Genomic DNA, 15,225 nt, shown 5'->3' with positions numbered 1-15,225 from the left:
AGGAAGGAAGCTCTGCCGTCGCCGGTTCGGCGAACGCGCTCCCTGCGCGTGTACTCCTCGCTTGCGCGTGCGAGCCCCAGGACCCTTCCTGAAGTTAATGATTCGGTCATTGCGATGGGTGGCGGTGACGGAGAGTGGTGGAAACCAAGTGGTGTGGGCCCGGTGTGTAGAGTAGGAGAAGAGTGCGCCAGGAGGGCGAGAGAGCAGAAGGAGAAGAGGATCGGCCTGCACAAGAAAGTAAGCCTGATCCCAGTTCGAACGCTTCGGCTCGATCTTACGGGTTTAGTCTTGTTGCGGATTGTTGGCGTGGCTGTGTGGTCGGCGGAAACCCAGAGATAGATAACGTCCCACGCGACGCAGCCGTTATCAATTGGCGAGCGAGCCTGATAGTCTGGCGCCATGTACCACCGATCGTGTCTCCTTTAGTTAAGGACGACAACGACAGCGTCGTTCGCGGTGAAACGAGAAGCGCCCTGATCCGAAGAGAGGTCCTTGGCGCTTTCCACCCCCGTGGGCAGAAATCCGCGTGATAAGATTCACGGTCGAGCAAGTCGCTTCCGGAAAGTCATTTTGCGATCCGATGCCGCACGCCGGCAATTCAACGTCAGCTGTAGCCGCGAAGAGAAGGCGGAGGCAGCAACCGGTCACCCTCGAAAGTACGTATGGGGAAAGTACGTAATGAATAAGAGACATATATCCACGATGACATTAATCAGTCAAGGAAGAATTAGAATAAAAATGTCAATCGCTTTGCATATTTTATTGTCTAAAAAATAAATTTAGCATTGACATATTTCTAATATATATTAATTTATATAATTTACATTATACTATTGTGGGTGTGTGAATTAAGAAAAGTCCACATTTATGAATTAAAATGTATAGAGATTAAAATTGTTATTGATTAGGAGAAAATGTAGCTATGCAATTGACATTTCTATCTAATTAATTTTCTCGTTAAATGTAATATATATTTATATGATTTGCATTTCATATTTTTGATAAAAGTTTTTTGTAAATTCATACGGCATAGGTCAGAAACATTCATTTTTAATGATAGTTTATTTAAAAATGATTAATTTAATTCAAATAATAAATTAGTTACAATAATAATTCAAAATCAATTTCAATTGCAATCTTTTAACTGCAAAATTTTGATAAACAAATAGTTTAAAAAGAAGAAAATAAAAGCTCTCTCTTTCTCTTTAGTACATATATGAGAGAAGAATTCTAAAAATAATACATCCTGATATGAAATAAGACATTTCGCGTATTCAAGTGAAAAAAGCTAAAGTGGATTGACGAGAACCACTTACAGACTCCGGTCTTGCCAAAGTACCGTTTTAACTCAAAGCTTCCCGGAGTAGCACATTCGAACCCTTGAAGTATTCCCTTATTACTGAAATTCGAAGATTATGATCAAAGTAAATTGCAAACATTAAAGCTGTCGTCAAAGATAAATTAAATTTTAATTTTACATCTATATATTTTAAGGAGATTCTTTGAAATAAATTTTAAATTAATTTGACGACTTTATTATTTCAAGAAATAATGAAGTTGTCGCACACAAGTATTTATTGTAATTTCGCAAAACCTATTGTATTTTAATATACGTGTAAAAATCAATTTGTAGAATGTATAGAAATATAAGTGTAACAATCAAATACCAACATTTTTTATCTGCAAATCGATAATAATAAGAATTTCGAATCTAACGTTTCGAAATAATATGAAAATAATGAGAAAAAATAAATTAATTAATTTCTTAAATTAGTAGCACTTTTGCTAGCGTATAATATTTGCAAAGCGGCAAAGCTAATATCTCGGGGGTATTGGGTAATGTGCGCATTCCAAAACGCATAGCGTATTTTCCCGCAAAATACATTGAGATAAGCATAATGAGCGAGAAGAGCGTTGAGACAGGAATTATCGGTAAGATTAGAGACATGGAATAAATCCAACTGGTATTAAGGAATAAATATATGAGTCATAAATTTCTATTTCAATCGTTTGTGCGATATGCACTTTAATTAAAATAATAATAATAATAAAGGAAAAATTTTAGACGGAAAAAATAACAATCAGTTATCGAAATCAGCGAATTATTATATCCCGATTTAACAATTGCTTAATACTCGATTATGCTAAACTATTTTTGCACTATGTTGAAATTCTAGAAATTATATAGTATAAATTAAATAGAGACTTGTGATAATTAGGCAGATGAATTTGTTACTTATTCTCTTCATATTTTTACTACTAAATATATCAACTTAATTTTTAGTTTGTTAGCAGAATATACGCAAATAAAACTCAAAATTAGATTTATTTAGCACAGTATAAAGTATATTACGCGGACCAAATTGCTTTTCTTTCTCTCTCCGTTCCTTTTTCTCTGATTCATATGTGAATCTTTTTTCGTTATAACAACAAATAGACGTTAAATTAATCTTTAAATTCACGGTGTTAATTCTTTGGAATTTGAACAATAAATTTTTTTCTTATCGAGCAAAATTGACAACATTATTACTTTCTAACGAGAAGTATAATCCCACATAGCAAGATGACGTTAAATGATGTTTTAATGACGTATTATTGATGTTGGAAATTTCATTAAGACGTTATTAAGACGTCAGCTTGCTACTTTGGGATGATTTTAATAATCAGCGGGATATATTCGCGCGTTAGAATAAAGCGTGAATGCTTGAACAGACTTTCAAGAGGTCTGCGTTAATTAACTAGCTGAAGTCGGGGCCATTAAACGCACGAATTGACAGCTGGCAAAAAATTAAAGGGTCGTCATGTCTCCTTGACGTTCGTTGTCGCTGGTAACCGACTCTTTCTCGGCCACTCTTTCAGAACGAGCACGTCCTTCTCGGTGAGAGAAGGCATTAAAGTCACCGACAAACGCGCTTCTTTTTGACGACCGATGTCGTAACATAAATCGATCATATATTAATATCCAGTTGGTGTTACCTATAGGCAAATTTGGAAAATTGAGAAAATAATATAAAATTGTTATAAATACATAACAATTTTATAAATATATATAAAGACTTCATAAATATATATAAAAAAATTATGATAAAACTTACAATTATAATGCAAGTTTCAATTTTCTTAATATAATATTTTGGTTATAATAGTATAATATAATATATAAAAAATGTAATTGATATTTTTATAAGTAGTTAAAGTAATAAAATAATAATTGATTATTTAATAATGTCGGAAACTCACATATTTTTGCATATTTTTTTCTTGTTAGCGACATCCGCGCAAGGAAATCGACTCGCAGATCTAATTTCTTACTTGCTTTCCCGCTTATTCGTACGGACATGATCGATCGCAATCGTCGCCGGTGTCCATGCATTTTTCACGTGGTTCTCTTTCGCGTGGTCTCCGTCGTATCATTCCGGTCTCTGCATTTACGTGAACGGCGAAAAAGCGGACGCGATCGCATCCTACCTTCTTGTCGACAAGCCCCAATCGGAATTCCGAGGAGACGCGTGGAATCGGCGCAGGTAGCACATAATTCCGCGATCGCGATCGCGACCGCGATCTGGCGACCGTATATGAATCGTATACTTTTGCGCTAAAAGAGGGAAACAATCTCTGGGAGCCGCGCATAGCGACGGCGGACAGCTCGTTCTCTTGGTGCACCGGGAATAAAAAAAAACAACGAATTCTTAAGATGAACTAAATGACGCTCGGAGTTAACCAAGCGAGTAGTATATATTAACAGCGTACACATATCGCGCTCCCTCAGAACCTACCGTCGTGGGAGTAATGCTGATAGCAAACAGAAATGCGAAAGTGTTGAGAAAGTGCAAGTGCCGATAAACAAACGCTGCGTATAAGCATTGATAATTAAATAAAAAGTGAAAATTATATAAAAAGATTAAATTATTAAAATTTATATCAGAGAAAAGGGAAAAATTTAAGAAGAGATTAATATTGTTATTAATATATAATATGTTATTAATAATAACATTCTAGAAAGTTATTGATAAATTTTGTTACATGCAGTTATCTGTGTTTTTTTATTAAGAATCCTTCTTAATATTTAAAACATATCTTAAACATTTATCCTTTTTATTTTTATTTCTTAATTTATTTTTATTTACATTTTTTAATTTCTATCTTTTTATAAATTTTTAATTTCTTCTATTTCTAATTGTTATTTTATAATTTCTATTCTGTTCTATTGTATTATTTTTTATATATTTCTCCTTTTATTTTCTCTTTTGATTCATTTTTATTTTTTAATTAATCAAAACGGTGATAATATCAGCTGTTTATTTAGAAAGTGTATATATTAAGAAATGTAATATTATTACACAGAAAAAGAGAGAGAAAAAGAGAAAGAATTGTTTCAACAAATCACATGCATAATAATATATAGATAATAAACGATTTAAATTATAACTCACGAAAAAAATTTGATTGTAAAGCTCTATGTTTACGTATCATAAAGAAATAAAAAAATATACTTACATCAGTGGATGCTAATAAGTAATTAATAATATGATGTCTGTGCAGAATGGTGGCTGTGGTGGTTACTACTACCAGGATGTTTAGCATCGTGGACGCGTTATGTCGAGGAGTACGACTTTATTAGAGTGGCCAGGTGTGATGCTCGATGCGGGGAGAATTATCCCGACGAGGTATGTATATGATGGCACGTGTTGTGCAAAGATTACTTCATCTTATCTCATAACATCTGTAATATTGTTATTGCTGACAAATTTATAATCGTTATAAATCTCAATATAAAATTAACATATGGAAAATGTGTTTTCCGTATAAAATATTTTTCGATATTTTGAATTTCGTTGGAAAATATTTATATGCGTCTAAAGTGCATTTTAAATAAACATCGCATAGAAAAATATTGTCAAAACGCTATTATATTTGAAAGGATTAATGTCACAGGGTAGAATATTAGCATCGCATCGAACAGCCATTATCCCTCGACAAGCTCGAGCATTGGCGTTTATGGCATCGATCTGCGCGTCGCAATCAGCCGAAATAATCAGTTCGATTAATCAACGCGCTACATTGTACACGCCGCTGTCCGAGTGGAAATCGATTTTAATTTCGATGGCCGATTCGACACTCGATAGCGCCGCTAAATAAACTGGTTTCCCGCAATGCTTTGTCGCGTCCCGAGAGAGTCGCACAGACGCGCTCGTCGATGATTCATCCGAGGCTTGTCCAGGTTTTGCGGGTTCTCGCTCGTGTGTAATTAGTTATGCGAATCCCGAGCGTCCCTGAGTCCGCGCCCACTTGAATCATCGTCACGCTAGACGATTTATGAGGCACGCCGCGCCGTGGGACTTGACTCGAACGATATGCTAATTCGGCGGTCAACAACGGCGGATCGATATAATACCTTATTTGGGCCATCTTAGGCCAAAAGGAAACTTGCACTTCTCAAAAACGAGTTCTCGGAAAGTAAAGGCACTATCCAACCGCTGTAATCACGGTTGACATTATAACATTCTCTTCCAAATTTGTTACGTATTTTAACAAGAAGAATAAATATATTGACATTACTTTTATTTATTAATTGTATTCTCCGTTTTGAAATAGTGATGATGTTTCTGAATTTCTGCATCATTGAATACAGGCTTGTGAATCGAATTTTTCTAATTTCTTTAACATCTCGCGTTTCTGAGACCATTCGTCTGCATATCGCAAATGAAAATAACGCGTATTTATTAAGCGAAAGCATAAAACATTTTAATTGGCATCGGCGGGACGATAATGATATGAAAGAATACGAGCAATAACACTCATTGACTTACCAGTAACTCACCACCGGCGCTCTTACCGCGCATTATTGCCGTTTTTTTTTTTTTTTGCCGGCATATATACACACGTCATTACGAGCCCGAAATGATTTCGAGAGTCGATGGGCAGGGTGGATGAGGAGAAATGACGAAGAGATAGCCCCCGAGCTTTGACCAGCGGCCGACAATAAAGTCCCGAAGTAATGGCCTATAAAAGGATTGCGCGCGCGAGCGGCAACGCACCAAGTCCGGATGCGCGCCTATAGCGCACTAGAAATGTATCTTCCGACATTATCGGAAACAGGTTCCTATCCCGAAGCACCGGATAATCAATCTTCCCAATGGCATTCGATTGTATCCGCCGCGCGCTTCGAGAATTTCGCGAGTGAATGAGAAGGCTCTTCACTTTTCCGACTTCGTTTCTGCCTTCGATCTCGATCGTCCTTGATGACGAAATTAATTCTTCCGTACTTTCAATCAACGATGGATGCCTGCTGTAAAAAAATATTAAAATTAGCGAAATATATTATAATTATGAGAGATTGAATACAAAAATGAGATAATTTAGAAGATTTGTTCTAGAGACGAGGAGACTTTGTATGAAAATAAACTCGTGAATTATTACCTCTCATTTTAGTGCTGAATCTTTTACAATTATTGATCGATAGACTAATATAAACTATCTTGGTAACTTCAATTTCCTTGGTGAAAGTAAAGCGCAGCATTTAATGTGCCAATTTAATAGATTAACCATTACTTTTCCAATTATTTTCAGAATAAACTTTGAACACTGGGCAGTTTCTATTTTATATAAGACTAATATTATTTTAAATTTATAAAAGTAATTCTATCTTTTTTGGCTTATATTAGTTTGCATTTATTGGCATATTTTTACGCCATTGGATATGTGACGTATATTTATAAAGTATTCATCTCTCGTCATTCCAGTCAAATATGTTCTATCAAATTTAATCACGTCACATTTCTATCTTTGCGCTGCCTATGTTATATAACCTTCCGCATTCTTTTAATATCGCTCGCTGCTACTATAATTAGCTGACGTAATGGTGGCCGTTGAACTTCGTTAGGAAATTAAGGACGTAAAGATAGGCAAATGTAAATTCCACGATATGAAACACACGGCATATTATCGGATATTAATCATTGATTATTTATATAAAAAAGTGAAGAAACGCAAAGAAAAAAATAATTAACATATAATTAATTTTGTTAGCGCGACCGTCAAAAAGGAATTCTGCTGGTAACTTTCTGCACGCATGTTATGAAAATCTTAAAGAAATCGAGGAGAGAGAAGAGATGGAGCGCTTGCTGTTATTACAATTAACTTCATTAGCGTGATTGTCATTACGAAACTTCATTTTGGAAGTAACGTTTAATAAGCGGGCATGAATTCCTCGGTATCTCAATGCGGCGGCGTCCTTTAATATGTTGATGAAAAAAGATAATCCGCCGCCGTTATAACAATCGACTTCGTTAGCGCATTCGTTATATCGTGGAGGACTCCACTGGGAACTCCACCGTTCGCCGATCAAATGCAAAGTATCCCGTACGCGGCGCCCTTTCGATTGTTAATTATCGGTGTCGCCGCTGAGAAAAGAATAAGTGGGAAGAAGTGAAGAAGTGCAGAAGAAAGAAGAAGATAAAGAAGAAGCGAGAAGAAAACGACACTGGCAAAACGCCAATGGGCAATATAATTTTCTTAACGACGTCGATCAGCGGCCAACCAATTCTCGCGATGAACTTCGATCGAAGGCCGCCTCAACCATACCGATCTTAATGAATACTTCAAACCGCGAAGTCTTTAATTGGGATAGCCTACCGATGCGAGAGAAGGAGAGAAAAAGAGAGAAGAAAGGGAGAAAGAATGAAAAAAAGAAAGGGGCCGCGGTGGAAGCGGAGTGAGAAGGAGCAACGATCGGCTTGCATGATTTTTCAGTATTGCCGATCGACACTATCGCCGATCTTTACGGCGGACTACATTAGTCTCCTGCCATACCCTAATCTTCGCGATCACTTCACGACGGCCGCGCGCTTCGATCTTCACGAAGAAGCTCTCGACTGGAACAGATTGACCCTTGTGCGTCTTTGGTTCGATCGATGCGGAGGGCGAGAGAGGGAGGGAGAGAGAGAGAGAGAGAGAGAGAGAGAGAGAAGAGCAAGATCTGGTGAACTTCATTAGCCTCCTTGTATACTTTGATCCGCGCGATCGCCTCGGATATCACTCAATGATCTCGGCGTGCATCGGCAAAGTTAATTCTTCGATCGTGACGACGCTTCATCAGATCGCCCTGCTCGCTCACTTCGGCTTGCTCTTTTCACCCCTTTTATGTCCTGCAGGCGATTATCACTCGCGATGCGAGCATTGCGAAACAGTCGATCGTTATTTCTTTTGATGGGTATCGAAAAAAGCGTGACAGAGAAAATTGCGAACGGATATCTTCAGCTTTTAAGATTGTATTCTGTACTTAAAACTTGAATTCTGTGTCTAAAAATAATTTTCACATTAATATCTGTTTTTTCCACAAGTTCAATTTATATATATATATATATATATATATATATATATATATATAAATTGCAAATGTGATGGAATGATAAAGCAATCCTTACAAAATAACCATATCCTGTTTCGTAACAATACCGATGATATTTATTACGTAGCAGCCTGCATAATAGTGCGCCTTCTTTGTCGCTCTTTATATTATCTGATATCACCGAATCACACGCAGGCGTAACTTTATTGGAGAATGGAATTCCTGTCAATGATAAATAGAGCCTTTAGATTAAACTTTCTTGCAGTGTTACTGCATACACAGAGATTTATATATAGAAATCTGTGATATATAGAGATCTATGATAAGTTCAAAGTAATTACGTATTTTATAATTTTATCCGTTCTATTACAATGTTCTATATTTATAATTTCATATTATTCACACTCTTGCACAGCGAACGCGTGATTTTGTTCTGCGGAACGACCGGCGCAGATTCTCGGGCGATATGTCCCAAAAAAAGAGAGTAGAGCCTGTAATACAAGGGTATCATAAATACCATGTATGATTTCACCAACAATGCCGAGTACTACCGATACTGTCGACGAGATGCGATTCTCGCGAAAATCGGTGAACTTTATTAATCTTGGTCAACGGCCTCGGGTGATCACTCATCATCGATCGACGTCGCGGATCCGTTCTACTCTGCTAAGCTCTGCTCGGAGTGCTCGCTTCTCCCTGTAAAAAGTAGGCCAATAAGTAAGTGAACCAGTTTCCCCGACTTGCAATGATATATGTCGCGGTCGCAGCAGCGCGATAACAAGTACACGCTCCCGTTGTTAGGCCGCAAGAAAGCTTCTTCTGGATCTCCTGCGGGAAGAGTCCGCGATTGAAAATCTCATCCCGCAGTACATTAGGATTCTGCGCAGATTGTCCAATCTCTGAATTTCTAGGATACTTAATAACACAACTATATGTTATAGTACTAATCATGACTAAAACAGACCGTTTCGAAGAAAAAGTGGAAAAAAAAAAAAATGTTTTTCTATTTCTTCTCGAATAATTACGTAATATTTTGCGTGCTTTAAATGACATTTTTAAAATTTTTAATATTTCATATAAATTTATTATCATTTTACTGTCTTAGTTTATTGTTTTTTTTTTTTTTTTTTCTTTAATACATGATGCACGTTTCTTTCGCTTATATTATATTAACAAAGCGTAATAAAATAAATTATATAATGTCATTGACAATACCGTATTTTTTATTTGTTTGTGAATTGTGACTTATAAAGAAATTATTTGCACGGTGTTATAAATCTTTTGCATGCTATTTTATAGCATTTATTCAAAATCTTATTCCTTAGAATTTGTTATTTGCTTATTTAGGTTAACAAACGTAATATGTGAGATATGTTTTTCTGTGTGTGTGAGAAGTCGTATAGAATTAGCTTTACTGGTTGTCTAAAATGACCATCAATAATGTGTTGATTACATGTCACGAAGTTTGATGGCGTAAAGTGCCATATAACGTTCTTGCCAAGTGTGCTTATTTGCAACGAGAATAATGCGTTTGCCTGTAAAGTGAGATTCTTTATGGACCATCGATAGTCATATGCGCGCGTGTCACTGCACGACAGCAGATTATAAAACGAGCAGTATCCGATATGGCACTGCGAAATGAAGCGCAAAATGTTTATTGCGTTTCGATCGTAAACAACTATTAGCAATTCTATCTTCGGCAATGTCGGCACTGTCTTTTTAGAAGCTAACAAAGTATGTCACAAGCATGAAAATTCGATACGATACACTTACTTTATAACGTGACTACTAAAAATTTGCCCCGAGTCTCGCGCTATTAAGCTTAACTTGTACTTTGTAAGGCTCTATATGACGCTTGTAATCATACATCTTATTGCGCCGTCGGCGCTTATCTTATATGTTGAATTTTTTTCGATCAACTTCATCGGGCCGGTTCTCTCTCGCGTCTACATTGTACGAAAATAATGACGGGATAAAAACACGGCAGCGCGCACCAATTCGAACGTGCATTAAGTTGAAATATATATGAATAGGCACCTTCGTCCTGACGATCGGGAATACGCCTCGGGGATCGTTTAAAGGATCCGGACTCGCATTTCGCATCGGAACAGAATCGACAAGTGGCAGTTTCGTAACTGTAGCGAGAACTGGCTTCCACGAAAATGGCAGGGAAGCTCTCAAACGCGGGAGAACTCGATATCTTTTATTTTTTTCCGGCAATTGACCGTATCTTTTTCGGTATCGACGGGATTGGATCGGATCGCGAATGGAGGAGATCAGGAGTGCTCCGATTAAGGCGGCATGCGGTGAAGTTCGAACCGACCTTGATAAACCCGCTCGCGGAATGAGCGGTAAAGTAACAGCCTTACACTTATTATTGAACGAAATCATGGTACGAGATTGGAAGAGTAACATTTTTGGACTTACACCAGTTTCCGCGAATGATGATTCTGACAGGATAAAAATTTTTCAAATATTTTCTAATCGCAAAATCTTAAAATTCGTATCATATTTTGTGTCTTAAAAGTATTCTAAAATTATAATAGAATTACTGTTTTATCATTGTGTCGTAGTGCATGGAAAATTGCCTAGTGTCAAATTACACAAAACCTGGTTATTGCCCCGAGAGAACGTCCATGACGCCCTTCGAAGCTGCCTGTTTAATCGCCTGCGTCGATGACTCCCGTTGTCCGGATTTAGCCAAGTGTTGCTCCCACGATTGCGGTATCACGTGCATGCATCCTGTCGGTCTGGACAATCGAAACGGTGAGTGTAACAGCGCAATCAGTGCCTTGAGACAAGACATTTTCCGTCAATCAGACTCCTTTGACAGAACTTACAAAGATGCTATATTATTATTTTTTAATTTTTATTTTAAGTGGACTCCACTCTAACATATGTAATTTAATAATTAATCATAATAATATTAATAATAAAAATGACAAATTTAATTAGCACCAATAATGATTTACGTCGATATTTTCGTTACAAGAAAATTGATCAAAGATTCCGCAGATAAAATAGATTATCAGAAATTAGATTTTAAAGATCGTAAACCTTTGCCATGAGCTTATTTGAATCATAATATTTAATTAAAATTAGATCTACCAGCTGTGCCGGAGAATCTACAGATACAACAACAGAAGAGAAACCAGGTGCTTCTGACGTGGCGCAACGGCAGGCCGGGAGTCAGCAATGTATCTGTCAACGAGAACGACAATGACGCGGTTCGGTATCTAGTGGAGGAGCGTCATCTTGTTGGTCCTAGATACTTGGAGTCCAGATTAAGTTCCTGGACCGTTTGTCACGTATCGACAAAGCCGCACGCGACTCTTCGGGGCAGGTTAAAGACGGGACACTGGTATCAATTCCGTGTGGCGGCTGTCAATGGAAATGGATCGCGCGGGTATTCGCAACCTTCCAGACCCTTTAAAACAAAAGGTGCGTATATTTAAAGACGATAAGAGTAAATCAACTATTCGCAATTATTTGTCGTGTTGGATGAAATGTTCAAGCTAAAAAAAAAATGATTCTTGTAAATAATTTAAAAAATAAAAAAGTAGTTGTCTGAAAAATAAATAAGTTTCTTTGCAGAAAACTGATATATAGCTCGAAGAGAAAATTTTTAGAAAATACCAAGAGCATTTATATGTATAACATATTATACATATATACATATTATATCCATATATTATATAGTTATAAATATTATAACATTATAATTAATATTAAAAATATATTATATGAGATATATATATATATATATATATATATATATATATATATATATATATATAAAACATTATCAGAAAATATTACCAGTAAAAAAATATAAGATTAAACTTCCAAATGTCATAAATTTTTACATTCTAATTTATTAGCCATTATATACATATATCGTTAAATAAAAATGTACGTTTTATCGTCGGCTCAAATTGATATCAAATATTCGTAGAACACTTTGTTCATCATTTCTGCATTGTAAATTGATTGACATAAGGGAACAATAATTTAAGGATGTTATGGAAGGCTAGAGCTATTATTGTTGATTGTACAAACTTGTGGAACAACTCGTTTCTCACGCAAGGTCGTCACGCTTCGCCGAAGAAAATTTACCTGTGAATACGTTTGTATTTGTTTGTTAACTGGGAATTCGGGTCATTAACCCGGCAGCGAAAAGTTCCAGAGTCGTGTTAATCGCTTGCGCAAATCGCCACGGTAAGTATATTACTTACCATTGGCCTCTCGCACGCAAATTAAACTTCACAGACCAATAGCCAACGTGAGAATAAACATTGAAAGGATTCGACAAAGAAAATTGTGATTATGTGCGAGACTGAATATTAGTTTAATTATTAATTAAGCAACATAAATAAAAATTAAAGTGTCAATTATTTTGAGTGGCTGTCTCTCTCAAACAAATCATTAATACATTTTCGTATAAATTTTCCATTTCCATCGCAACCATGTCAAACAGGTTTAATTTATAAAAATCAAATGATAATTAGTATGACGAACGCATCAACAGATCATGCAAAACCGGATTAAGTGTTCAAGTTGTTTCAAAGTAGTTAAAAAATAAGATAAAAATCAAATATCCTGGCGGTTATCATTCCACATCAGCCAAGCCAGAATGTTTCTTTTATTATTTCATTTATCATTTATTTCTTGAGATTCCCTTGTATGTATAAAATTTCCTTTAATTATTATTCCTTAGATTATTAAAAAAAAAAAAAAAAAACTGACTCTCGCTCTTCCTACATTCACAAATAGTAATGACAATTTCTATCTCTCTCTCTATTTTTCTTTCTCTTTCTCATAACATTCTATGTTTTGATTCATTTTATTGTTTTTATATTTTAGATATGTAATTATTATACAAATAAATAAAGAATTAAATGAAAGAGAAATATAATTTTATGTTATGAAAAAGTTGTCAATGTTGAAATTTAATTAATATTATACATTAAAGAGCAATTACTTTAGTACGGCATTTTGTCGATCGTTGCAGAGCCGCGAAATCCGAAGGAACCGCAAAACTTGACCTTGTCTAATGCGCGACTCGTCAGCGGAAAGCTGCGTATTAACCTACGATGGGTTAAGCCGGCATCGGATGTGCCGATATCGTTCTACAAAGTGTTTTGGAGCAGACTCATTCATGGACCAACAAACGATTCCATTCTCGTCTACCACAAGACGATTCTCAAAGTAAGCTTATTAGCAAATCAAAAAAATTTATTTTAATGATTATCTTATTTATGAAAACTAGAGAGAAAATATTGCGTTAAATAAATATATATAATTATAATTAATTAATTGTTGCTTTATGCAAATGTGCAAATGTTTTAAACAGAGAGTTCGAGCGGATAAAATCTATAAGATTTATATTTTAAACCGATAAGCTTCACGAAAGGTGAAGTAATTTACGAACGTGATCCATTTTAGCTCTAAACGCTCGAAATTTTACCGATAATCTTAACATTCTTTTGACGTAATTACGATATTCGTGCCGCGTTTTTCAGGACAAGACATGTTATGAACTAAAGAATCTGGAGCTCAAGTGTCAGTACTTTCTGCAAGTGCAAGCGGTGGCGGTTTACGGCGGTCGGCGTCTGACGTCGCGCAAGGCATCCAAGGTCTTCAACAGCACAGACTACATGGCATACGGTAAGGTATCAAACTGACTCATCTTCGGCGCGATAAGCTCATCAGTCCTCCCCTCAGTCTCCCTTCTAAGTCCAGTGTAGTTGGGATAACCAACGAAAGCGGTGACCTTTCATTGAAGCCGACGTCGGGAGACGTTCTCGCAGGTGCGAGCGAACCCAGGCCGGCCTCCACGTGCGTCGCATGAACTGTCAGTGTGGAGAAGTCAAGGCGCGTTTAGTTTGGCCGACGAGCGGCGATATCAGTGCATATAATGTCACGTGGCAAGAGGAATCGTGCTCACGCGAGAAAGGCTCGGAACGATGGAAATCTGCTACTTGGAAAACGGTTCAGGTACAACGATCTCAGTTTCTTCTGTCTTGTATTCTTATAGGAATAATATTTATTGCAATTATTTTTATCTCCGTAAAAAGCGTACAAAGTGAAGTATTAAGTTTGATTTCGAATTATATAAATGTGTACCATCGGTATGTAAAGAGAGAGAGAGAGAGAGAGAGAGAGAGAGAGAGAGAGAGATAATAAATATAAATTAATCAAAAAATAAAAAATTTTAAGGTCCAACTTATTATTACAAATAATTTCAGACATCATATTATGATCTGCGGCAACTTCGATACGACTGCATGTACAGTGCAACTGTACGAAACATATTGAAAAACGGCGAGACCGACGATCATGGGACCAGTATAGAATTTTATGCGACCGGATGTCAGGGCGATCAGAAGCGAAAATATTCGCGGCGGAAGACAGGACGATGTAAGAAATCGTCCAGATCAAGAAGGCAATTCTCCGGTTTATTTGTGATATAAATTTGCTGGCTGCGTATGTAGAACAGATAAACTATAATTGTAATATTCATAATATATGAATATTTTAATAATAATCTTTATGGAGATTATGAATATTGTTTTAGCATTATTGTTTTATCATCTTATATCTTATTCATGTGTTTTAGTTTTTTATAGATCAAGATATTTATTCTTTTACCATTTAATTATATAACATGATATATGATATATTTCAAATCGATTTATATTTTTATGTAACATAAAATTTTTATAAAAATCAAATTGTGTGTGTTTTACTTAAAACTCATCATCGCCTATGCTTATAACAATTAGATTCTAATATCAAGATTAATCAAGATAGAATTTCCATATATTTTATTGCTTTATCATCATTAGAGGTGATTTTTTTATCACTAACTTTAG

At 36.0% G+C, this 15,225-nt stretch overlaps 1 protein-coding gene across 1 annotated transcript; it reads left to right on the top strand.

The window, feature by feature from the left end:
* The first annotated feature begins 37 nt into the window (after positions 1–37).
* LOC126857933 (anosmin-1) lies at positions 38–15,198 on the top strand. The gene is made up of 8 exons (XM_050607846.1): positions 38–656; positions 4,543–4,667; positions 10,924–11,116; positions 11,453–11,791; positions 13,362–13,558; positions 13,873–14,017; positions 14,136–14,347; positions 14,599–15,198. Exons 1-8 carry the CDS (start codon positions 581–583, stop codon positions 14,821–14,823), a joined length of 1,512 nt encoding a protein of 503 aa, XP_050463803.1. The 5' UTR covers positions 38–580; the 3' UTR covers positions 14,824–15,198.
* Positions 15,199–15,225: the final 27 nt, after the last annotated feature.

The sequence above is a fragment of the Cataglyphis hispanica genome, chromosome 23 (genome assembly GCF_021464435.1).
Source record: "Cataglyphis hispanica isolate Lineage 1 chromosome 23, ULB_Chis1_1.0, whole genome shotgun sequence".
NCBI lineage: Eukaryota > Metazoa > Arthropoda > Insecta > Hymenoptera > Formicidae > Cataglyphis > Cataglyphis hispanica.
The sequence above is the reverse complement of the archived record's forward strand: the minus strand, read 5'-3'. Positions and strand labels throughout refer to the sequence as shown.

Bases quoted from the DNA above. Each gene is read 5' to 3' on its own strand.
- LOC126857933 (XM_050607846.1), top strand. From the start codon at position 581: ATGCCGCACGCCGGCAATTCAACGTCAGCTGTAGCCGCGAAGAGAAGG. The intron at 657-4,542 runs GTACGTATGGGG...ATGTCTGTGCAG, and splicing joins GCAACCGGTCACCCTCGAAA to AATGGTGGCTGTGGTGGTTA. The intron at 4,668-10,923 runs GTATGTATATGA...ATTGTGTCGTAG, and splicing joins GGGAGAATTATCCCGACGAG to TGCATGGAAAATTGCCTAGT.